General features: G+C 40.0%; 1 protein-coding gene across 2 annotated transcripts; it reads right to left on the bottom strand.

Annotated features, from left to right (window-relative positions):
- On the bottom strand, nucleotides 1–26,573 carry pcdh10a (protocadherin 10a). 2 transcript variants are annotated; one of them, XM_077571705.1, is made up of 5 exons: nucleotides 23,498–26,573; nucleotides 21,722–21,780; nucleotides 21,046–21,152; nucleotides 4,908–5,291; nucleotides 1–1,430 (listed from the first exon to the last, which is right to left on the bottom strand). In XM_077571705.1, the coding sequence occupies exons 1-5, from the start codon at nucleotides 26,042–26,044 to the stop codon at nucleotides 1,411–1,413; spliced, it is 3,117 nt and encodes a 1,038-aa protein (XP_077427831.1). In that variant the 5' UTR covers nucleotides 26,045–26,573; the 3' UTR covers nucleotides 1–1,410. The 2 variants fall into 2 exon arrangements, with proteins under 2 accessions (XP_077427831.1, XP_077427832.1); XM_077571706.1 differs by having other exon boundaries at nucleotides 5,131–5,291.

Here is a 26,573-nt window from a genome sequence, read left to right as displayed (position 1 = left end):
GAACTTCAATGACACCGTTTATTTATTACTTGACCTGTGTGTATGTATGTGTGTGTGTATGAATGTGTATTTGTGAGCATATGATTGTAAAATCTTTGAACTATAGCTCAGTAGTAATACCCCCCCCCCTTCCTGTACATGAGCATATACTGAGTTAAAAATACACAGGTGACCAAGATCTTGGTGACATGGTGAAAATAACAATCAAATAAAAAAAGTCAACCAATCGTTGGTTGGCATGGTCGGAGTTTGCTTTCCTCCTTTCCGGTCAGAACAATGTTCCATTTTCTAGCACTTGGAATTATTGATTGAATGAGGTGTACAAACCAATGGTTACACAGTTTTCGGGAAAACAAAACTTTTTCTTTGTATATAGTTATATATAGTTATATATATGTATAGATTTATATTAATTTAAACGCTTTTTAAAATAGCACAGTAAACACTTTTCACACATGATAAAAACCACTGAATGTGTCTGATTGTTTATGTATAGGCCAAGGGCATGTAAATAATCACATCCTGGTAATTCACCACTTTACTTCCATTAATCATCACTAGTTCAGAAGTCAGAACATTCTCGTAATACCAAACATGACCTTTCAGCTTGTTTTCTGTAGTAAAAACTCATCCGGAAGAGGACTGGTCCTCTACGTTGTTGTTTGCGTTTCTATGTTGTAATATGTACGCATCTATATTTCTCCACATGTGAACCACACAGAAAGAACTGAAAGGAAAAAGTTATATAAAGACAGTCAGTCAAAAAACAGAAACGCAGAATTTGTAGTCAGTTCTCTGCGTCCTTTTTTTCTGTGCCATCAAATACCTGAAAAGCACCTGCTGGCCCTCTTTCTCACACTATACTGTATTGTATGTCACTCATTATTTATACCCACACAGTCTTTGTACAGTTGGCTCACTGGTTGACAATAGAAATAGCTAAAGGGCTCCACATGACGTTGGTCCAAGTTGATAACGCTTCATGGATGTAAACAGGCACACAACAACTCCTCAGAGTCCAAACCACATCTGGGGGTGAGCAGGTCCTTCATGGTCTGTTGTATTCCTGTTTCACGACTTCTTTTCTTTTTGCTGATAAATTTAAAATCTTCACAATGTCAAAAGAGTGTCTCAAGCCCAGATCTCAGTCCTGCTGAGAGGAATAAGGCCTTGGAATGCTCCCCACAAACTGAAAGGTTCACCACTACTCAAAATTTTATTCTCCTTGCCTCTTTCTGGCAACCAGAGAGACGCTTTGTTATAGTTTGCCATCCGAGAAAATGGCGTTTATCCAGAGTTGTTGTTGTCCAGCTTTCTGTTTATTTAGTCTTAGTTTGAGGTCTCTATCATCAGTGCTGTTGGTCTGTTACTGAACTTCATGCTGTCTCTGACAGGTCCACATGGAATGAGCTAGCAAATCCTCTTGCGGGCTGCAAGACAGAGAACAGTCATTAAGACAAATGACACCATTTCCCATGTGACTTTTTAGTAACGGCTCCAAATACAGCTCGATGAAGGATACATGCCACGAAGGACTTTCTATGAAGTTATTTATACACCATAAAAGCGCCTCCACAGTGTACAATACTAAACCTGAGGAATTAGATTTAAGACGCGGTGATGATTAATATTTAGAACTTAAAAAATACAGTGGAACCTCAATATACAAACTTAATTCTTTCTGTGACCCCCAAACTCGAAACATTCGTCAATTGTGGTAATTTTTTCCATTGAAATTAATGCAATAAAAAAAAATGCAATTAATCCATTCCTATGTTGGTTGTTGTTTTTTTCATGTTTCTTGGACGGATTGTGACTGTCAATTCAATTTCATTGCTCTGTACTCTGTGCATGTGCGACCACAAATAAAGCATTCCATCATATACTGTATGTATACACAAAATTCAAGGTTCAATTTGGTTGTGTGCTCATGGTTTTTGGTTCAGTTGAGTTTGCGGTGAACTTTAGAAAAATATATTATATCTTGAAGTTAAAAGTGAATGTATATTCACAGAATTATTATTATTATTATTATAATTGCAGCATACAGTATAATGGCAGGGATAGCAAATAACTGCTCTTCAATTGGATGACCAAAGATAAAACCAACCTGTGTACCCGTCTGTTGCCATTCAGACAAGTCATGGTTCCCTGCAAATATATCAGCTTTGTGTTCAAAATTTTATACTAAGTATATTTGTGACTAAACTGAGTTATTTCAGTATGCATACTTTTTACTTTTGCTTGCTGGTTTACTGTGAGTGTTTTCTAATGCACAATACATGCACAGGTTGGAAAACACTGATATGACTTCAACACTGATCTTATACTTTCTTTAATAAAAGATCAAATTATAAATGTTTTATATGATGAACATAGACAAAGATGTGTCATAATTAATTCATACCAAATATGGATAGCGTAGTGATTATGTGTATTGTTACTCTACTTGATGTGTGAATGAGCTCATCTCATTCTTGATGCATGCAACTTCATCTTCTCAATTGACGGGACACAAACACACACAATTGTAATGTCATTGTTGCCGCTATCTTTTGTTAGCGCTCATAATGGTGGAGAGTTGCCATGTCAGTGGCGTTAAAGCAGTGATTGGAAGAACTGTGTGTGTAAGTGGAGCTTCCAGCTCTCGAGGGGTGAAGACATTGAATTTTATGTGTCATTTTTTTCCCCAGCCAAATTTAAAAGACGCTCCAATACAATAAATAGTGTACATATCATACAGAGTCAAAAATTTTTGCCATGTTAATTGGAAATCTAGGCGGCCTGCTGTGAGAACTGTCAATTTGTGATTGGGAGAAGCGTGTGTATGTAAGCGGAACTTTCGGCTGCACACAGGACAGCTTACTATTTGCTGCCGCAGAGGAGACATCAAGTTTTATGTGGGGTTTGATTAAGGCCAACCGTAACATTTAAGTCATCTTAAGGTCTAATTAAGTGTTTAAAAAAAACCCATCACTATTACAACAAGTTGCATACACAGAGCCACTGATATTTAAAGGGGAAGTCAACCAACATTTCTTGACAGTAAAACGTATGTTATATGTGACCTCACTAGTCTAAATATGACATTCAGATTAATATTACATTTGTGGAATATAAATTAAAAAGTAAAATCCAGCCGTTTTCTGAAGCTGAGCTGTGATTGGTTGTTACCTGAGAAACTGTGATGTCATTTTCACTCGACAGCAAGTGGCAAAATGGCCGCCTTCTGATATGGATAAAAACTGTCTGGATTTTGCTGCTTAACTCATATTCCACTAACACAATATTAACCAGAATAACGTATTCAGACTAGTGGGGCTACATAGAACATATATTGTCAAGATTTTTTTTGGGGGGGGGGAGGGGGGGTTGACTTCCTCTTTAAAAAGCACAACAAGCACAGCAATGAGCCATCGGCTAATCTATGCTGAGACAATTCACATAACGAAACATTTACATAACTAGAGGCAGATTTTCTACAAAAAATGTTGTGCCTAACTTGAAAAGTAAAAAAAAAAAGGTTCGTTTGTAACTTGAGATTCCATCGTACACAGTGCAATAATTGTGTCATTAAGTATTTATAGGGATCGATATGGATGGATCAATAAAGAATTATATATTGTTCCATAATAAGAAAACATTTCTATTACCACAACCAAAAGGAGGCTACTTTAGCATAGCATTAACCTTGTTTTTACACTCTGCTGAACAACACAACCTCTGTTGTGCCAGAATGAAGCCCATTTATTTGAAAAGACTAAAATCAAAAATAAATCACAAATCAAAAGCGTACTGGATAAAGTATCGTTTCATATTGCATATTTATCAGTACCCTGTGAGGCAGAATGAATGAACAACCCGCTATATTTAGAGCAAGCCACCTAAAGGCTAAATACCAATGAGGAGTTTATTTTTTCCCCACACAACTGTTGTATAGAAGAGAAATTGCTTGACACAGTTTGCCAGGTCAAAAACAATCCTTTACCTGAGAGACAGCCCCCAGTCAGTCAGCATGCAGTTTCATGAAGGATGGTGGTATGTATGCGAGCGACTTGATTGGAAATGACCTCTCTACTGAGTGTGTATATCGAATCCATTCTCTACTCTTAGAGCTAATAGATTATTCATGCTATGTGGGAGCTCGGAAATGATTTGTTATCGTCTCCTAATGAATGCTGTAGAACTCTTTGGAGCTGGAATTTCCCTTTTATGTTCCAACTGATATCAATATGATGCGGCTCAACTTTCCCAACTGAAGATTTTTGAGTGTTGTTTGTCAGCGTTGCTTGCTCACACAAAGGAAACATTGTTTTCCAGAATCAAGTAGAATGACCACTTCTTTCCGTGGATTCAGAATCACGTGTCCAGTGCGGATTCCTCCAATTTTCAAACAGCATTGTGGTGAAAGTGTGAGGTGATGAAACAAATAAAAACATGAGGTGAGCTTGATGTAGATGGCCTTTACTTATATGAGCATCAGATAAAAAAGATAGCTTGGCAAAGGATTTTACAGGTGGAATTTACAGAGGGTAGGAGGGAGACAAATGGGCCACAGCAGATTCATATGAGTCCAATTCTTTTGTTGTTGTTGCTGTTTATTAGTATTTTGTTATGCCACATAATTACAGACAGCATTTAAAATTAGTGGGAAAGTCTTATTTCGTAGATTTAGGAGAAAAGTGGGGTAAGCAGTAATGGATCGCATTTTACATTCGACAAAAATGATCAATTACAAGAGAACAATACAAGAAACTAAAGTTGTTAAAGCTCCTTAAAAACAGGAGAATTAAAAGTTTATAGTCCAGATCAGAAAAAGAGGCATATTCGAAACCCCCTCCTTTAAAATCTGTACTGCACCTGACCAAAGTCAAAGGGTTCTAGGGACTTTTCATACTGATACTCACAGAAAAAAGTGGATTTGTACGGAAGGGTCCCCCTATCATATTCTTTCCTCTCTAGCGTGCTGGAGCTGTACTGCTGCTGTTGCGGATGGAGGTGATGGTGAAGGCTGTTGTGTGACTGTGACCTTTGACCATCCTTGCCAAAGGTGAAGAATGACCTATCGCTGGACGAAGCGGTGGACGATGTCAAGGCGACTTGGTCGGAGAGGTTGACAGAGGAGGGTACCTCAGTGTCTGGCAGTGTAGCATCCATTCCGGGGACATGGAGGTTGCTGCGGTAGTCTGGCCCCTGGCGTCCATCGGACGGGACGAAGGATGGCATCCAGCAGCGGTCCGAGTGGCCCAGGGCCTTGCACTCCTCTGTGCAGTTGGAGAACAGATCAGCACCTGCAGTCAGGTCAGCGAAAATACAAAGATTGTAAGCACAATGGGAACAAAGTAGGAAGTAATAGAGGATGGCAAATACATAGCAAAAGGACAAAAAGACTGGATTACACAAATTATGAATCATTCATGTTACAAGAACAAAAAGTACGTGAAAACTATTCATCAAAGAGACAAAGCCAACACTGATGAAACAAACAACTGTTTTCCTTTCAGCCTCATTCATTCTGTATGAAATGTGCAATCAAAGTGAGGCAGCATTTAAAAAACATGACACACACACACGCCCTGCCCCAAGCACTACCATCCTAAAGTGCCACCACACGCACACAAAAACTACAATTATCACAAGAAATGTGACATTAAAAGCAACAAAGTATTTGTTTGATTGCCAAATTACACTTCAATGTCAATCATCCCTATACAAGCAGACAGTCTGTAATTGACATAGGGTTACTGCCAAAAACAAAAACATCTACATAAAAAACGATTATATTAACATGGAAATGATATAATAGAAGAGGCATGAAAGGGATCCAAGTTATGTTAATTACGCTCTCTTAGAGAGAATAAAGAGAGGAGGGTGGTGGGATAAGTGTATGAGCGAGATTATAAAGGGGGGAAATGAGCAAAAAGAAACATGAACAGAGTCATCATAATAATTACACCCTGCAGCCAATTTTCTCCTGTGCAGATTGGATTTGTGTTTCTTCATGTTTTCCCCTGTAGCTGGTGAAATGTGGGAAAGCAACGGAATGGTGTGATCAAAGAAGGAGACAGGAGGTTGAGGGCTTACATCAGGGAGGAGGATGGCAAAGGGATAGTGAGAAAAAGAAAAGGGAACAATCTACGACCCCTCCACTCTCCATCCCCCCCGAGGCCAAAATGGCTTACCATCAAAAAGCCTGCAGTTGGAGAATTGGACCCTTGTGAACAATGTGAGTTGTAGCATCTAGTATATAGTATTATTATCCACAGTGCAGGTCTGTCTACCTATTGTTTTGACCAGATAGCACATACTAATAAAATATACACATAAGATAAATCCATGCAAAGTGCTCCAAATGTATAGGCAGGAACATTTTTTTTCATCAGAACGCATCAATTAAATAAAACAATGAAATAATTTTTGTATAAATTACCATCATCGTATAAATGGGTAGCTTTTCCGTTTTTTATTTTCTCAAAATATCTGACCATTTTACTGTGAATTATATTTACCCACCAAGTGCAAAGAAAGTGGGTCATGTCATAAATGTACCTTGTCAAATGTTCTACTTCACTTATGTTTGCTTTGACAGGATAATACTGCTCTTCTGTGCTGCGAACCTATCTCAACAATTTGATCTCCCTTAAACAGGTCGCACAGCTCGAAATAAATGAATAAGAAGAGACGTTGAAAGCACTGTAACATTTCAGGATCGTGTCGTCCTTGAGCCCGATTGTGGGTGTTTGCATTTGCCGTAAAAGTTTTATTTGTTTGTGTTTTTGTCCAACCCAAACTCCATAATTTATTAATTATTGTTTGTTTTAATTATTTGTTTTGGCTTGGGCCATGGGGTCATTGAATTGCTATGTTCTTGTATTATGTTGTTCCTTATGATGATGAGGTATTTGTCAGTCTCATTTTGTCTCGTATTTTGTATTTGCTATACAGTTACTATGTCCTTTACGATGAGTAATGTTTGATGATGATGATGTATTAAATGCTCTAAGTGTGTCTAGTCATATGCAACTGCACAGTTGCTATGCCCCTTATGATGATAATGTTTGAAGATGATGTATTGCACTCCGAAAATAATTATTTTGGGATCCTCTCCAGCGCTGTCATCACTGCCATCGTGATGTCGTCCATGCGCATTGTCATGGTCAAGCAACCATGAGTATTCCTGTCACAACTCTTGCCTCTTCTCATGCACTGAATGAAGCTGCAGGATTTCTTTGATGACGTGCTGGTTGATCACCTGGCCCACATTGAAGGGGAAAACCTGTAGTTTGTAGTTTGGGTTTGAAATATATCGAAGGTGATGCCAGTCCTTGAACTTTTCTGACACACCTTGTAGTTATCACAAACTGCAAGTTAACAGTTGGTCAAGGTTTTTTTTCATTCTTCTTCTATTATTACCTCTTCTTGCTTGTATTTTCTGAAAGTCTGGATCTCCAAGTACGACTTAGTGTTCACTATGACATACATGTGATGACGATCTATACAGAATGGGTCAGGCCTGGGACTGACTTTTGATTAGTTATCTCGTGTTCAAACATCAGCTTTGAAAATCTCTGTCTCACCTTTGATCATGAGTGAACCAAGGGCTTTAAAATCAATTAATTAAGGAATTATCCATCCGTGTTTTATGTTATTACTTTTTTACACACGTCACCGCTAACATGACAAAAACAAACAAACATTATATTATATGACAAGAGTGAAATTTAAATTTGAGGATATTAAATGTACTCATCTTGCAATTATCTGATCTAATTCCAACTATAAATGTCATCGATGCTCATGTAACACTGGCCATAGCTGCTCTCGATTTTGTGTGCACTGTGTGTATGTACTAATGCTGCTACTGTAATTCAGGACACGGGGAGCAAGGCAGGCCATGCGACCGCAGTGACCATGAAGTCAGATGAGACACAAGGCTCCCAGACAATCAACAGCGCGGGCCAAACAGAAGCGGGAGTCACAGATTTCCAGGGCACAAAGACAGCAAAGCTGCAGGAGCCATAAGGAACAGAGAGAAGGACCGCAGAAAACACAGATGGAGAGAGCAATGGCCAAAAACAGACATGGGGACACCGCAGATGGAACAGGAAGAGTGGCTAAATACATACAAAAGTGGAGTGTTTGCATAGAAGTAGATCAACTTTTATTGGTTGCGGGTTATTTAATGATTTGCTGACAAATATTCAAATAATACTGTATACTGTTTTATATGAATATTTTTATTTGGCCTTTTTATCCCCATTCCACAAATTATTTCGGGGATGAGAACTCACATTCGTAGGGACATGATTTTCATCATTTCAATCAGGGCTGTCACAAACAATTATTTTGCTAGTTGACTATCCCCAACAGAAGTCACGATTTGTCAACGAATTGCATCACATGCAAATCGTGGCATATTGCACCAGCAAGCAGCTGCTCATTATTTCCTTATAAATTAAAAATAAATATACAATAAAGACAATTAAGATGATACATTCAACTTTTCAGCCAGTAGCAGCATTCCTGTCATGTTCATAAATGACGGAGCAACTTATTATTAAAAGAAATACTGTGGTCTTAAAATTTTCCACTCAAAATGTTTAACTGCATTTCATTTTGATTTTCTTTAACTTTTATCTAAAACGTTTTGCTATGCTTGACTAATTTGCATAATTTAAACTAGTAAAATGATCTACACCATTGTTTCTCAACCCCAGTCTTTGAGTACCCCTATCCAGCCTGTTTTCTATGTCTCCCACAGCCAACACAGCTGAGGATCGTTATCAGGCTTCATGTAGAGCTTGCTGATTAGCTGATCTTTTGAGACACTTGTGTTGGTTGAGAGAGACCTGGAAAACAGGCTGGACAGGGGTACTCGAGGACCGCGATTGAGAACCACTGATCTACACGATCAAAAGAAGGTCTGTATATGAAGTGGAAAAACAGCTAAATTAAAATTGTTAGGAGGAACATATTTTTTTTAAGCACTAAAACAGTATATTGTAACGAACTGGGTTATGTGTTGGCGTTGAGTGCTTGTCACAAATATGTTCTGGTACTTTGAGTGCTTCTATTTATGAGTTCATGCATGTAACACTTTGTTTGTGTTCGCAACCGTATGTGTTGTCTTTGGGTTGTTAATAAACGTGAGTTCACTGACTAAAGCCTCTGTAATCCATAGCAGACGCTACAATGTGTTAGCGTACCAAACAGGATGTTGCTTTACATGAAGCACACAAGGGAACCTGAGTGTGCTAATGTTAGCTACCAGACACGACTTTCCCCATGTCAGAAATGAAATCAGGCATTTTTAAATGGTCATGACAAAGCATCACCCATAATGCTTCTGTTTACATCACGGGTGACCTGGATTACGACTAATGCACATGCATCACAGACATGCATACAGACAGCGGGAGACAAGGAAATTTGGAGAAAAAAACAGCGTCAAATTAATAAATACATCAATAAATGTTTTGAAATTTTTAAGCAAAGTTTCTGAAAATGCGCAAATCGGACTTGCGACTTTTCCATCCGGTCTTCTTTTACGAATGGTGAGAGGAGATTGTGCTACGAGATGACGTGCATGTTTTATTCTTTAACTAATTCTTAAAAGAATTGTTTCTTTGTCTCCCAAGACATATCTTACTTTATCATCCGACATTTTTTTGGGACTACAAACGTACGTGCGACGCAGTATTTGGTCAAAACGTGCGACGTATATCCGGTCTTGTAGTTGCTTATTTGGAAAAGCTGTTTCCATAGCCAAAATGTGCATTTTCGAAGTTTGAGCCTTTTTTTCTAAATTATGGCATTCCATTGTTTCTTTTTCGCAATTCTTGAAAATTCAAATAAAAATAGGTGGATGGAAACACCACTACTGACGTCAATTGATATGCATAGAAGAAAAAAATCAAAAATTCTTGATAAACATGAAATATGACATGTAATGTCTTGTTTCATGATGATGATTAATGTCGTCATTGATGGATTGGGCAGATTACAATTACAGCCGATTACCAATTTTACATAAAATAAATATCGTCCGATCCCAATCGATTCAATCACATCGGTGTCAAATCCAATGAATTATTATATTAATATTATTATCATTATTATCATTATTATTATTAACCCTTTAACACAGTTACTGCAAAACATCGACAATTAATTAAACGGATGGCCTTTAGCCTTTTAATGATTTGTTGACATCTGCCTGTGCTAACCTCCGGCAATCTAATCTTCCGTGGGCCATTGTGCAGATAAGTGGCTAACAGTCACAATACTCATTCATCCTAAAAGTATATCAGTTTTAATCAAATTAAAGGCAACAATGGGGTATTGTAGTCAAGATGAGTAAACATAGTGTGCAAAGACTCGGCAACCTTTGCCTGTCAGGTTGCTCTTAACCAACAGCGACATCAACACATATGTTTGCAAACACACAGGCTTTAAAGTACTCTTATGCCAAGTTATGTAAATGCTTGGAAGCAAACAGACAGACAGGCCATGTGCGCATGACACCCAGTGGCTGTTGATCCTTATGAAGCACCTTCACTTCCTCGGGCAGGAAGCAAACAACAACCAAAACAGTGAGTGGCAATGACAGTCCCTGCCAACAGTGCTCTCCCTCATCATGACCTCATCCGGCAGGCAAACACACACACACACACATGCAAACTTGAACACATGCAAGAGGGTAAACAATGCTACACAATGCAAAGACAATCTACTTTCTAATAAGCCATCAGCACATTTCCCCCTCGACTATTTTGTTTTTCATTACATCGCCGCGCGTTTCAGAAATCCCATGTTGGAGTGATTTGACTAATTGTGCTGCCTGACATACAATCAGAAAGTGGGAGCCGAAGGAAATGAGGAAAAACAAATCCTTAGGAAAAAGATGAGCCACATGTTTGAATGCACTGTGTGGGTACCCAGATTAAACCAACTCAATCCCCCCCACACATGCCCTGCATTCACCTCGCTGTTCCTCACTTTCTCTCTCAAGCAGTCTTCTTCGGTGTCATTTTTCCTCTAAAAAATAAAAATAACACCTCCAGATGATGGCGTCTTCTATCGATACTATACTATATATATATATATTTGATGTTTTCTTCTTTGTTCCAGAGAGAATACAGGCATGCCAATATTTGGACAGCAGCTCAAGACGACAGGGGAGTAGCGAAGCTTCCTTACACGAGCTGCCCAGTGATGAGTAAACCATAGACCTCCCAGGGCAAAAACACAGCAAGATGGCTGCCACTCTACCCAGCAATGACAGACAGAGAAATTGTTGTGAGTCTCGCAGAGGCAGCTACTAAATGTTTTGATGGAGAGCCGAGATGGCTGCTTGCCCATGCGCTGCCTACTTGATTAATATCCCGCCGTACCATACAGGCTCTGGGTGACCACTGGTTATTGATCTCCGGTTTGTGTGTTGTTTGGATGCAACGAGATGTGCTGGATACTTTTTAATGAAATCAATGCAACTTTCACAAAGTTGTCACACCTCCTGTTGTTGCAAAATACAAATGATCTTTTTAATTATTTTTTTTTAATGGCAACCCGTCCATCTGTTTTCTATGCTACTTGTCCTCGTTAGGGTCGGGGTGAGCTGGGGCCTATCCCAGATGACTTTTGTTTGCTGTGAATGAAAGCATTAAATGTGATGCAAAATTTTACTGTACAGTATAATAATAATACTATGTTACATCAAAGATGGGCAAGGATGGCCATACACTGAGTTACCCCCTGATTCATTAAAACAAAAACAAAATGAATTGAAAAACATTATTTTTTCGCGAAAAGCTGGGGGTAAATCTGGAAAAAAATCTCAGATAAAAACAAAAAACCCAAAATATTAAAAATAAAATGTTATACCAAACTTCTATTATATGATAATATTGTATAATATTGTCATAATCAGGGATGGGCAACTGGCGGGCTGACTACACTCTCAGTGGCTCATTGATTAAGACCCCCCCCCCCCCCAAAAAAAAAAGGGGGCTTTTCTTTTTTAAACAAACTGAAAACAAATCTTCAGGAAACTTCAACAAGCATCCAATATAGGTTTTTGGGGGTAAAAGTGAAAATAAAACTCACCCAAAAAAATATTGAAAAACAATGGGGACACAAGTCTGCAAATATGCAAATTTGCGGGTGCTTAGTTGCGAATATGCAGCAAATGTAGTTTTAAGTTGAAATATCACCATTTACCACTAGATGACAGACATGTCTTATGTTACGCCCTGTACTATAACATAGGCCTAATAAAAAATAGATATATATATTTCAGATTTGCAGGACAAACGAAGTATTCAATAACATTAAAATGCTGAGTGAGATGATGTTTGTGGAAAAAATGCATACAATAAATTATTGCACTTGCCCTTACAGTTTTGTGCCGTCCTTGAATGCTTTTTGTTGTTGTTTGGTAAGGATAGTGGCTTTTTTATACATGCATTGAAAAATGAAATATACTAAGAGGATATATATTGCATGAATACACGTAATCTGTCCTTTTTCAAAATAAGCACTTTTGTCATAAATCTGGTTAGGAAATGTGTGGTCACTGAGTCGCACTGATGAGAGATTGTGCCCCTCAAGCCCCTCGGACCTGAATTGCAAAATTGTGGCCCTCTCCAGCATTTAAGTTGCCCATCCCTGTGTTATATCATTCTTTATATTCCCTGAGCAAAGGTGGTTACTAACCCAGCTTGCTAAATGTCTTTGACAGATCAGTGACAAGGAAACATGATGCCAACTACTAATTCATAATCATCAATCTCATAGACTCTTGCCACAGTAATTTAATTGCCCCATTTGTCATGACATTTGTTATCACGAAAATGTCATGATGACGATAATTTTTGTTCTCTCTACCGTCTCACAGATCTCAGCATCCGTGTCTGAGATGCTCATTTTTTTTGTTTTTTTGCTTGTTCCCTCAATTTCCTATTAGGGAGACAAGGGAAATAATGCAGAGAGAAGACAGCAGCGTATTTGAATAAAACAACCTGAATGAGGGTGTGGGCTAGATAAGGGTGTGGCAGTCAATCACTTGTGCTTGGGATCCTGGCACAGCAGTGTTTCACTGCAGACACACTGCTTTCAGGAAAGCTATTTGCACACTTTTTAAAAGCATCTGGAGATAACCTCACAGGCACAATCCCTTTGATTTAAAACAACATCAGGAGCCTTATTTTCTAAAGTGTCAAAACGGTGGCTGTGCGGTTAACAAATGCAGGTGTGGTTGATAATATGCCAACTGCAGATGCTTTTCACTTGATTTTAAATATTCAGAGACGTACCTAAAGGGACATTGTGATATGCGGTCCTGTGAGGACAACCTTCTTCTAAACCCCCTTTGATAATTGCTATGCAAAGGCTTCAGAAATGAATTACTGCTCAGCCAAGTGTTGCGGAGATCCAACGTGTGGGGGAAACAGAATGAAGGATGAGACTCTGCCGCACATGTGCGTCACATAGCTGTTTGGATGTGTACACCCTGCAAATTTGCTTAAGCAGACAAATTCGAGAGAAATACACAAAATTGATGTGAGGTCTATGCCGGTTTTAGCTCAGGGTTATTCAGTGCAGTTCTCTTCGAGGAAATATGTACAAGTCCTCAGCACAAACACGTGTTAGCAAACACACACTGCCCACATTAGACAAGAAGACATAATTGTATACGGTACTAATGTTTACTGAGTAAAAAAGACACATCCAGCACTTGAAGAAGCATAGACCCATATGAGGTCAAGAAGCAATATGCAGTGGAAAACCGCATAGTTGCGGTTCGACATTCTTTTTTTTTTTACCTATCTTGCATTATTGGATTAAAACCACACCTATTGAATACAAGTGGAAGCCAGAGTTTGAAGTAAACATGGTGAAGCTGCATTTAGCTTTTATGCTGCACACAAATGGAATAAGCCCCGAGTGTAAATGCTTTTAAATGTAGGTTAAAAAAGTTTTATTTTTTTTATTTTTTATTTTAACTTTCTTACACTAAATGTTTTTAAAGCTTGCAGTCTAATGTTTTAACATTGCCGACGTACTGTATGTTCTTTTAGTAAATTTTGTAACCTACTTTTGTTTTCTCTTCTTTGCTCTAAATGTTAACTACTGTGTTTATTGATGCTTATGTGTTGTCTGTCCTTGTTTAAAGCACATTGAAATGCCTCATGTATGAAATGTACTATACAAATAAACTTGCCTTGCCTATTCAAAATTATCTGCAACATGCCAAAACGAAATGTCTGAAATGTCATTGAATTGACGTATCACTTTATTTGAGACAACAAATAGTTACTGTCAACTGAACACACGCAAAAAAAAAAATCTAACTAGTTGTCCACTCAACCAAACTTCTGCATTGGAAGAACATATACTCACTCGACTACTAGACAGCTCATCCATTCACAAAGCTATCATTTTATGATAGTATCTCATTAACTCATTCACTCCCAGCCATTTTCACTCCCAGCCATTTTCACTCCCAGACATTTTCACTCCCAGACATTTTCACTGAAGCAACCCCCTGAGGCAACCCCCTCCAAATCAGTCAAAATCCAGTAAAAGTGGATTTTGACTGATTTTGCAAGGTCCTAAGAATATTCTGTTCTATTGCTTGGAAAACATGGAACCTACTAAAAGAAAGATTAGAGTCTCTTATTTCATTCAGATTTGTATCTGTTTCCGTTTTGCAGCAATTAGCATTAGAATATAGCTAAGTTTCATCATTATTCACAGTGGGGAAAAGAGCTTGTTGCAAAATGGCCTGGCTTATCTCTTATACTCTGCTGCCACCTGCTGGCCGTTTTTGTAATAGCTACCATTGCTTTAAGCGACCTCTTAATGTCAGAAGCTGTATCAAAGCCTTCTGTATGCTCTAGCATAAAAAAAAACATTAAAAAAGTATTTATACATTTTTGGGTTTGAATGAGTTAATTGATATAATAACACTGTTCTGTGTAACCATGCCAAAAAAACATGGTAGTTGTCCATTCCGAACTTCAACGATGCAAAGCAGAATGCGGAACTTCTGCATTCACACACATACACTCGCTCCGACTTCGAGCTGGCTTATCCATATACACATCTAACATTTTATTGTAGTATCTCACTCTTGATATAATAATGCCCGTTGGTTGGAACCAAAACCAATCACACTAGTTATCTGCTCATCCAAACTTCAGTTAAGACAAACTTCACCGGCCGAAGGCTGTTGAGTGTGTTGTAGGTGAACGATTTGCTTACTCACACTTGTTCATCCTATCACAAATTCAACAGCAGCCGTGTTAGATTTGTGCTTGACAGTCAGCAGAACATGGCAGTGTCCATGTCTGCTATAAACAAGAGCACCAATGGAATCCGTAACAAAAGCTCAGCATAACATCACTAAACCTAGATACAACTGCCATTTTGTATTGTTCCGGTGTGTATCCAGCAATTCTGGGTCGGTAAACACCAAAGTGACAACTGCATGCTACGAAGCAGCGTACTTATAGGCTGCTATAACAATATCTATAGGCTGCCCCAGAAGTGTTGTGACCGTCGATATGACTGCTGCACTTTGCTGTGCAATCAAATGGTCATTATTTGACAGCCGACTGCACCGCTAGAATAATTTATCATCATCATCATCATCATCATCAGCATCATCATTATCATCATCATCATCATCATTATCATCATCATCATCATCATCATCAGACTTGCTGAGCTGTACAGCAGTTTTTCATAATGTTTATAAGCATCTGCAATGTCATTATATGTTTTGGCGTAAGACTTTGTGGTATAGCCTTGGTTAAACTATAAATATAGGCAATTATAATCCCTTTTAGGGAGCATTAATCATTGGTCCGATCCCTATCCCCAATGAATAGCAGTGGTCCACTGTATACACCTGGCAGAATGCCAATAGCTATGACTACAAAATACATGTCTTTTGAGATTCATGCTTCCTATTAGAAGAGAATCATTTTAATACTGACATATCAGTTGAGAAACTATGAAAACAAATATAAAAAGTTGTTTACATTATGTGTCATCGATAATGCCTACATGGAAACACACCAAACTGCAATAATAATTGTATAGTGCATAGATTCCATATACCATATAGCTTTTTGGTCACGTTTAGTTGAGTCAGACATTAGGTTACAGATGTTCATAACAAAATCACATTATTGAACGACTCACTCACAAAAAAGGACGGGACAACAAGGGTTTTTTGTGCTTGTTTTGCAGACAATGTCTGTTCAAAATCCAAACTAACTACTTGTCAACAAAAGCAAAGTAACATTTTACTGTAGTCTTTTAAAACTATACCAAAAATGAAAACCTTATACTTCACTGTTATTGTATTGACATGATTGTCTGCAAATGCACACTGATTTTTTGAGTTTGGGGAAATTGATTTCACACATTCGAAAATATTACCTATTACCTATTACCTCCCATGGAGTGCTCTTCTGTTCACTTAAAAATCCAACACAAGAAAAAAAAATTGTTGATTTATGATATAAAATATAAGGTAAATAAACAGTGCAAGTTATGTTCTCAGTACAGTTCCAAACCGGAACTGAGTATAAAAGATATCCTTTAAAGATTGGTTATTTTCAGTTACCCTGCAACATTCCATGCAAAATAGATGATAAAACCATCTTCCTAATCAGCAGTGAATAATCACATCAAGAATAAGATGCAATAAAGCATTACCAATGCTATCTCATGCCTTTTCTGAAGTTCTTTATTCTGCTTTATTGAGTAGAACTGCTGACAGTCGTATAAAGAGTCAAATATTTAAATCTCAACTGCTGCCTTTCTGATTTACACAGTGTGACCTTCCTCAAGTGTTTGATAAGCAAGAGCAGAGAGTTACACTATCAGTTGCGTGTAGATGGCTTTCTGTTTTGCCTCAGGTGATAAATAATGTCAAATGCCATGAAGCCTGATCACCACCATTCACTGTCCATCAATACAGATCCAAAGAAGTCTAGTTTATATTCCCAACACTGATCCGATATTTGGCAGACTCCGGTCTAGACGGAGGTCTTATATGAGATGTGTGGAGGGAGGCCTCAAAGGAAAAGGGCAATTCAATATGAAATGTGATTTTCTATTGCTCCTCTTTTTGTCAGACTCCACTTGGATCAATAAACAGGTACAAATGTAATTTAATGTTTGCATGAACAAGATGACTGTTATGGTAAACTGTGACTACAAAAAAGGACTTTTCAAAACTGCAAACTAAAGAATAATGATGTGGCAGCAAATCAATGAAATAGAAATAGGCTTATCTATTTTATAAATAGTAAAAAATATTACAGTAATTTCTGGTCTACAAACCGCTACTTTTTTCACTTGCATTGGACCCTGCCGCTAATACAAAGGTGCGGCTTATCCATCAGATCACAATGGGGCGCACTAAAAAGGAAGCGCAAGAGCGTCAGACAGAGCAAAACAAACCAAGTGAGCCCAAATACAGTAGGAGAGACAGAACGAGAGCGAGACAATTTGCGCCCTCTTTATGAAAAAGAAACTGGTGCGGTAACATTAAAACACCTGCGGCATACAGTCGGGTGTGGCTTATATGTGTAACAAACTCGAGTATTACCCAAATTTAGCTAGCACGGCGTATAGTCAGGTGCACCTTGTAGTCCAGAAATTACTGTACTCATGTTCTATAATATCATATTTAACTCATTCACTCCCAGCCATTTTCACTGAAGTCCAATAAATCCAATAATCCAATAAAACAGCCGAGAAGCAAAGGGGCTGGCCCTTTGCTTCTCGGCTGTTTTATTGGATTTCGACTGATTTTGCAAGGCCCACAAATATTGTGTTCTATTGCTATATAAACATGGAACCTACCAAAATAAATATTAGAGTATCTTTTTTCTTCAGGAAAAAAAGTCTATTTCTATGTGTTTGCAGCAATTAGCATTAGAATATAGCTACGTTTCATCATTATTCACAAATCTGTTTAGAACTGAGGGTAAATTAGCTTGTTTGCAACATAGCCCTGGTTGATCTCTTATACTCTGCTGCAACCTGCTGGCCGTTTTTGTAATTTCTACCATTACTTCACCCGTTTCCTGCAGTTGAGAGGCTGCATCAAAGCCTTCTGTATGTTAAAAAAAAAACATAACATTTTTAAAAAATGTATGAATACGTCTATGTCTAAGTACGTTAGTGTACCTTTAGTGGTACAATAATTTCTATGTCAACATATTACATCTTCTTCCACATCTTTGGAAATTTCCGGTGTATTGTTGGTGCTAAAAAAAGGTGCATTTGTGGCATTTATAAGAACTCTACTACATGTTATTGGAGAGACGCTGGTCTGCTTCCTGGCTTCTGTTGCGGTGCCATTGAACAAGCTAACCAAACCACGCCCACCCCATTCATGACTTTTGTCCCTTTTTACTACGAATGGGTACGTGCCAATACCAGGTATCGGTAGTGCCGATACCAGCCTTAGTTTGTTGTTGACATCAGTATAAGCAGCCCTTGAGACTAGAAATTAGAAAATTGCCATTAATGTCATGTAATTTTAAGGGAGATGCTATATTGAAATGTACTGTATAATTCGTTAAAATGATTTGTCTTTTTTTATGTACTAGTGGTATCGGTAATTGGTGTCGGTGACTACTCAAGAGTTGAGCACACATACTGGTATCAGACCGAAAGAAAGTGGTATCAAACATGCCTACTAGATACATTTCAATACTTCAGTGTGGACTGAGGGACAGATAAAGACTGTAAATTCTTACAGTGGAGATTGTCTGCCTCGTATAAAACTGCGGAATGCAACAATTCATACAGCTGATTGAAATGCATCTCATTATGTCACTGTTAGCTTCTGTGCATTTCCCTTTCACTTGAGTGAATGTATTGATTAATGCCACAAAAGAACTGCAGGCCTAACACTTCCTCCCTGTGAGTTGCTGTCCTTTCAGTGCCACTCAGCGGAACAGCAGTGAGGAGACAAGGGGCACGTGGGAATGCAAAGAAAAGTCTTGCCAAATAGTCTGTCGTTTTACCTCAGAGACAAGGGGTGTCCAAACTTTTTAATTTGAGGGCGGCATACATAAAAATGCAAGGATGACAGGGCCACTTTAAAATACTTCCACTTTAATTTAGTAAACATGCTAAAATCAGTCACGTAAGTAATTATAAATTGTATATATTTTTTAGTTATTTTGAAAAACTTCTACATGTCAGATTTCTGTTAAAGGGGATAAGGCAAATAGTTTTGTATTTTTCAAGATTTTGGGGTGGTCAAGGGCCCTGCATGCTACTAGATTAGATTCACCCCTGTACTGAACAGTAACATAATCCCATCTCCACATTCAGAATCGAAACGAGAGCAAACTGTAGAAAGTTGATCATTTTTAAAACAGTTACCAGTACTTTACTTGGAAATCATCAATATGATAGCAGAAAGTGGAAGAAACACATTTTTGTTTCCAAAATTGAATTATCCTTATTCACTTGTTATTCAAAGAGAAATTGTGTTATTTTAGTTGCAAATAGTTTATCTTTATCTGTGCATATCTAGAAAAGCTCTACAGTACATAAACTAATTTATTGTTTGTAGTGGCACCTTTTTTTTCTCAGCACCCTCTCTTTTAACTGCCTCGTGGGTCCTGTCATGTCATATCATGTATTTGTGCGCCATTTCAGTTAATCTATTGTGAATGCCATTTCAGTTTATATATACAGGTATGTATATTTTTATTTAAATATTTGATTTGAATATTTGATTGTTCAAAAGTTTATTTTGGGTGAAAGGCAAATGATACATTTCATATGTAAAAATATATTTTTTGGACTGAACTATATACAAAAGGTTACTGCAGAGGGTGCAGTTCATTATTATTGTACACGAAGAAAAAATGTCCAGTGTTCAAGAAAAAAATAAAAAGATGGCTGGCGGAGCAGCACGGTCTTTTTACCGTGCTGCAGCAGTCATGTTGTAACACGCGTAAAGACAGTCTCTGTGTCAATCATGCAACGAAGAGGTTAAAGAAAGAAATGAAAAAACTAAAGATTAGCCTCTACAATGTCATTTTTAGTATAGTGTTCCCTCGTTATAATGCGGTTCACTTTTCGCAGCCTCCCTGTTTCGCGGATTTTTTTTTACTACAATTTTGCATGCATTTTTATTTATTTTTTACAGTCATGCACCTACAGTATTTTGTAAAATTTAAGAAGGTTTGAACATTGAGATTGTTTAACTCATTCACTCCCAGCCATTTTCACTGCAGCAACCCCCTTTGCTCCCGGCTGTTTTACTCGATTAGGACTGATTTTGCAAAGCCCACAGAATATTGTGTTCAAATTACTATAAAAATATGGAATCTACCAAAAGAAAGATTAGAGTCTCTTCTTTCATGAAGAAAAAAGTATATTTGCATCTGTTTCCGTTATGCAGCAATTAGCATTAAAATATAGCTAAGTTTCACCATTATTTACAAATCTGTTGAAATAACTGGGGAAAAAAGCTTGTTGCAACATGGCCCTGATTGATCTATTATACTCTGCTGGCACCTGCTGGCCGTTTTTGTAATAACTTCCATTGCTTCAAGCATTCTCTTCAGTTCAGAGGCTGCATCAAAGTCTTCTGTATGCTCTAGCTTATTATAATTTTTTCTTAAACGGATAAATACGTCTTTAGGAGCATGGTAATATTTGAAATAGAACGTATTTATACATTTTTGGCACCAAACGAGTTACAGAAAGAAATGAAAGAACTAAATATTAGCCTCTACAACGTCATTTTTAGTATATGCCGCGGGCCACTGAAAAATGGATGGCGGGCTGAAAATGGCCCCCAGGCCGCTGCTTGGATACCACTATGCATTAAATACGATTTGGTGCTGGTGATGGAAGACAGCTATCATCACACAGCCATGGCAGTCTTAGTCATGAAAATAAAAGAAGTCCCCATTCTGCTCAATTCACCACGTCCAATACAAATACATTATTTGGAAAGATCTACCCAGTCTGATTATGATTAGAAGAACTCACCGGCAGGGTGTCCCCGGTTCGTGGCATCGTGGTCACTGTCGCCTTGTTCGCTATCACCATGACCGCTGTCTTTCGAGCTCACAATGTCTGCTTCTTGGAATGCCGAACTGCAGGAGAGAGGCACAATACAGCTAGTCACAAAGGTACAGGAGAACGAAACTAATTCATGGGTAGAGATGGGGGTCAAGCTACAATACTGGGAGGGGGATTAAATGAAAGGCCAGGAGAGTGCATGTGACAGAGAGCGAGCGAGTGAACGACAAGAGATTCAGAAGCCGCCAACGCATAACTGCATTAATACCGTCACGGCGGCCATCATGATTCTAAATTGGATGTTACACATGGCATGTAATGAAATCCAGTCTTAGAGCTTTAATAGGCGCCGCTCTGCCAGTTATGGGACTGGTGCCAAATTGAAGAGCTACATTACGGACACATTGGGAACCATGTAGCCTCTCAGAGCCACAATTAATGATGCAAAATCCACAAGACTAATACTGATGGGTGTAATATTCACTTTTATAGATCTGTGAATAGACTCGGGTACGCTTTGGCCAGCTGGATGTTAGCGCTCCTCGGGTAGTGAATGGTTAGATGCTTTGCCTTGCTCAGCACATTGCTACTATCAGGATGTGTGTGTGTGTGTGTGTGTGTGTGTGTGTGTAGTTTTCACTACCTGTTAACACGTCTTGGTCTGTCCACCAGGTAGCTGAGTTCCGCGCGTTGGTGTTTATTCTAGAAAAGCCATCAAAACAAAAGCAGGTCATCACAACTAAAAATATACACACAGGTGAGAAACACAAGTGACCACAAATGCATAGATTAGAGTAGCTCGTTAAAAACTATTTATGCGGTGGCATAAGCAGCGAACGCTGAAAGCATCCACTTGGACGCACGCATCCACTTAATGACGGTGTGAGAAGAGAGCAGTGGAGAGTGGGTTAGAGGCGATTGAATGTGTAAATGATTGAGCCAGCCTACGCTGGGACTGAACAACCTTTGTTCACGCTGCTGCCATGCTGGGTCGTGCAGAGAATACTTAAAGCACAGCAAAGGCAAGACTGTGACTGGCTGTCTGGCAAAAGTCCAGCCACACCGCAATCAACAGAAAAAGCTTCAAGTCCTCCCAGCTCGCCGCTGCAAAACGAACAGGCTGAGCACAAAATGGGGCCACCGACTCACTTATCTCCGTTCGACTAATGTTTGCCGCCTCAATATATTTTGCTCGTCGAAGTATATATAGTGCATGAATCATTCGTTGGAGAAAAGGGGACATAATTAGGACTATCTAGGATGTCTTCTGAGCGAGTGTGGGTCTCAGCTATTTTTTATGCAAACATTCGAATCAATGAAATTTCCCAGAAGTGTAATTTCCATGAATAAAATTGACTGTGAAGATGATTTGTACCACATATTAACTTTGAATGGTCTTGCAATTACACCATGCATACACGTCGTCTGTCTGCACACTTGAAGTCAAACTAACCCTATCAAATCAAATCAAATATTTTAAATACAAAACATACTTTGATACACAATATAAACAAAGAAAGATTTAGTCTGACAGGAAAAATACTCAAATGAGCTCCATCTGCTTTATCTGACATGATTGAGTAAAAACGAAAGGGCCACATGAGATTTAACAATCGACGTGTCCAATCACCATTAGGCATAACAATGATTAAAGGCCAAAGAGCAAAACAGTCAGTCAATACAATTTCCATCTTTTGAAGGGTTTAGTTTGACATGACTTGAATAGAAATAAACCGATATGGTTTTCTCAGGGCCGATACTGATACCGATTATTACTAGTCAAGGAGACCGATAACCAATTTTTGGAGCCAATATTCAATTTCAGTAAAAGGGAAAAAATGATTGCCACAAATATTTTTTTAAATATAAATTCCACACAAAAAAAATAAATAAATAAATATAAATTCCAATTCTTAACTTTGTTGGAATGCTTTTAAGCATATATTTATTGAACAACTTTTCAGATTTGCAAAATGTTGGATTTTCTTAGACAATCGTCATGTATGTTTTAAAATTCCAACAAAAACTTCAGGAAGCTCCCAAGGTCATAAGTATGTCTTAAAATCTAAATGAAAACCTAAACAAATAAATGTCATAGCGCCCTTTAGTTTTCTACAATAAATGTTTTTTTTCCAAAATAACTAAAATGTTAAAACTTTCAGGTATCTTTGTTTTAGTTTCAAACAAAAAAAAAGATGCAGAGAGTTTCTAGGGTCAATTTTATATGGATCTATTATCAGCCATCAAATTTTTTAAAAAGGCCGATATTGATATTCATCAAAATACCAAATATCGGCACCGATAATCAGTCTGGCCGATAATCGGCCTATCCCCAGACTTGAATTGAAAACATGAAACATCATGTTCAATGTTAACATTCTCATGTGTCTGATGGGGGTGTGGGGATCAGGATTCTTACCTCACTGGAAAGAATACTGCCGTTGGATATGATGTCTGGTTGCTGATCGCTGTAACCAGTAACTAAGGCGCCACACGGGTTGGTGTGGTCCGTATCATTGCTTCGTGAGGGGCTGCATGGTTTTAGGAACATCAGATCCGTTTTGGCAGATTCCGGTGTCAGACACACTTGGTAGCAGTAGGAGTTCTGGTTCTGGTGGTGGTGGGAGCCAAATCCGCCTCCCACGCTCCCCACTCCCGACTCCTCCACGGGCACCTGCCCCACGGGCCCCACACCAGATGTCACATTGGTACTCTGGACCAACATGATGTCGGACTTACTCAGCTTCTTCTGCTTGCGGCCTCGAGTGTGCCTGCTGCAACAGGAGCTGCAACACATGCAACAGTCACCAGCCAACAGGCAGGTGTACAGGTTGAGTTTCTTGTCCTTTTGGCAACGCACAGCCAAGACAATCATAGCCAAGAGGAAGATGAAGGACACGGAGCCCAGGGCGATGATGAGAATGAGCGTCAGGTCAAGGGAGGTCTCCTTTGCCTTGGAGGCAGAGCCACGATCCCCGCTTCGACCTTCCACCACGCTGTCCACTAATATCACGCTCACGGTGGCTGAGGATGAGAGGGGGGGCTGCCCGTGGTCCCTCACTTCTATTAGCAGGTCATAATGGCCCTGAGAGTCCCGCTTGTGAGTGACCCGGCGGGCGGTCCTCAGCTCGCCAGTCCTCCAGTCCATGCGGAACATGCCCATCTCGTTGCCCCGCAGGATGCTGTAGGACAGCCGTGCGTTCTCGCCATCATCCGCATCCATGGCCACCACACGGGTCACAAGGTAGCCGGGCTCGGCGGTGCGCGGCAGGGGCTCCTTCACCGTGCCATTTTTGCCAATAGGGGCTATGACAGTTGGAGCATTGTCGTTTTGGTCCACTATTACAACGTTCACAGTGGCATTGGAGAAGAGCTCGGGTGTTCCCGTATCCTTGGCCTGGACCATGAAGCTGAACTCTTTGAGCTGTTCGTAATCGAACGAGCGCAGTGCGTAAAGGTAACCGGTGTCCTGATTTATGGAAACATAAGTGTCCACAGACATGCCCTGTATGTCACACTCCAATATGGAGTAAGTAATAAGAGCGTTCTGTCCAATATCAGGGTCTAAAGCGCTCACGGCGTGAATGAAAGCCCCAGGCACATTATTCTCAGTCACATACACGTCATAAACCACCTGCGTAAAACGCGGCGCGTTGTCATTCTCATCAGAGACGTGCACTTTTATGGACTTGGTGGTGGCAAGCGCGGGCTGACCCTTATCTTTTGCCACCACTGTGATGGTGTACGACTCTGTCGTCTCTCGGTCCAGCGGGCCGTCCGTCACGATGGTGTAGTAGTTTTTAAAAGACGACTTGAGCTTGAAAGGGACATCGCCCAGGATCTCGCAGCTCATTAAACCGTTCTCGCCCGAGTCCCGATCCGAGACACTGAAAAGTGCGATCACGGTGCCCGGGGCGTCCTGCTCGCTCACGGACTCGGTCACGGTGCTGAAGCCAATCTCTGGGGTGTTATCGTTCACGTCCACGAGTTTCACCAGCACTTTGCAATGAGCGGGGACCGCGTTGGCACCCAAATCTTTTGCCTGCACGTAAATCTGGTGCGTGCTGCTCTCCTCGTAGTCCACCTCGCCGGCCACCTCGATCCTCCCTGTCCTGGCATCGATGCTGAATAAGTCTTTAATCCGCGGGGTATTGTGGTTGCTGAATGAATAAATAATTTCCCCATTTTGCCCCTCGTCAACGTCAGTCGCGTTGAGCTGAATGACTTGGGTGCCCACGGGGGAATTTTCCCGCAAGTTAACAGTGTAGACGGACTGGTCAAAAGTGGGCGCGTTGTCGTTGGAGTCGAGAACTTTGACGACCAGGAGCGCGGTTCCGGTGCGCTGCGGGTTGCCTCCGTCCACAGCGGTGAGCACGTAGCGGTGCACGGCTTGCTGCTCCCTGTCCAGAGGCTTCTCCAGCACGAGCTCGGCAAACTTGTTCCCGTCACTTTGGGTCTGCACGTCCAGGTAAAAATTGTTATTATTGGTGATGGCGTATGTGCTGAGAGCGTTTGCGCCCACGTCCGGGTCGAAGGCGTTCTCCACCGGGAAGCGGGTCCCGGGGATGGCGCTCTCGGATATCTCCACCGAAATGTCCGCCTCGGGAAATCTGGGTGGATTGTCGTTGATATCCATCACTTCAATCTCGACGCGAAAGAGTTCCAATGGATTTTCCAAAAACACCTCCAAGTGCAGTAGGCACGGGATGGCCTGCTTGCATATTTCTTCCCGGTCAATTTTCTCCCTCACCACAAGCGCGCCGTTTTCTAAGTTCATTTCTAGGTAGGGTGTCCGTGAACTAGGCACAGTCTGGAAGCGGCGAGCGGAAAGTTTGGTAATGTCCAGCCCCAAATCCTCCGCGATATTTCCAACCACGGTCCCGGGCTCCTGCTCCTCTGCCACGGAGTAGCGGAGCTGCGAGAGCGCTCCATCCAGGATGGACAGCAGAAAAAGCAACCGAATCATGTCTGCTCTCTCCCTCCAAGTGCACTTCAAGAAAGAAAAAAGTTGTTTAAAAAAAAAAAAGTGTTACTCCTCACTTTTTATAAGCAGCGCGCATTCCCAAATGATCTGCCTGTAAAAAGGCAGTGAGATTAAGAGAAAGGGGAAAAAAAGGTTGTGCAATTCCTCTCCTTTGACTCGGGTGGTGTAACATTTAGTCGTTTGAGCGATGTGAAGCACAGCCATCTGATCCGAGCGCCTCCGTTTTAATCAATTCCGCACCGCGCGGCTGTGAGTTTTGGCGTCAGGCTGGAGCCAGGGTGCGTAGCCAACACTTCCTGTGCGCAGAAACACACTGACCCCTTCTTCACACAAAAAAAATCACAACAAAACAGGCAATTACTGGCGGGTAGAGGGGAGGGGTGAGGGAGAAAGAGAGAGAAAAAGCTGCAATTTCTACATGAAGAATGGAGAACAGCAGTGCGCGTTCCCCCCTCAACCTCGCTGTAATCAGTGTGTCCGTGCGCTCAAAGCGGATGATGTTCTCGGCTCG

Source organism: Vanacampus margaritifer, chromosome 7, assembly GCF_051991255.1.
Source record: "Vanacampus margaritifer isolate UIUO_Vmar chromosome 7, RoL_Vmar_1.0, whole genome shotgun sequence".
NCBI classification, from domain to species: Eukaryota; Metazoa; Chordata; class Actinopteri; order Syngnathiformes; family Syngnathidae; genus Vanacampus; species Vanacampus margaritifer.
The sequence above is the reverse complement of the archived record's forward strand: the minus strand, read 5'-3'. Positions and strand labels throughout refer to the sequence as shown.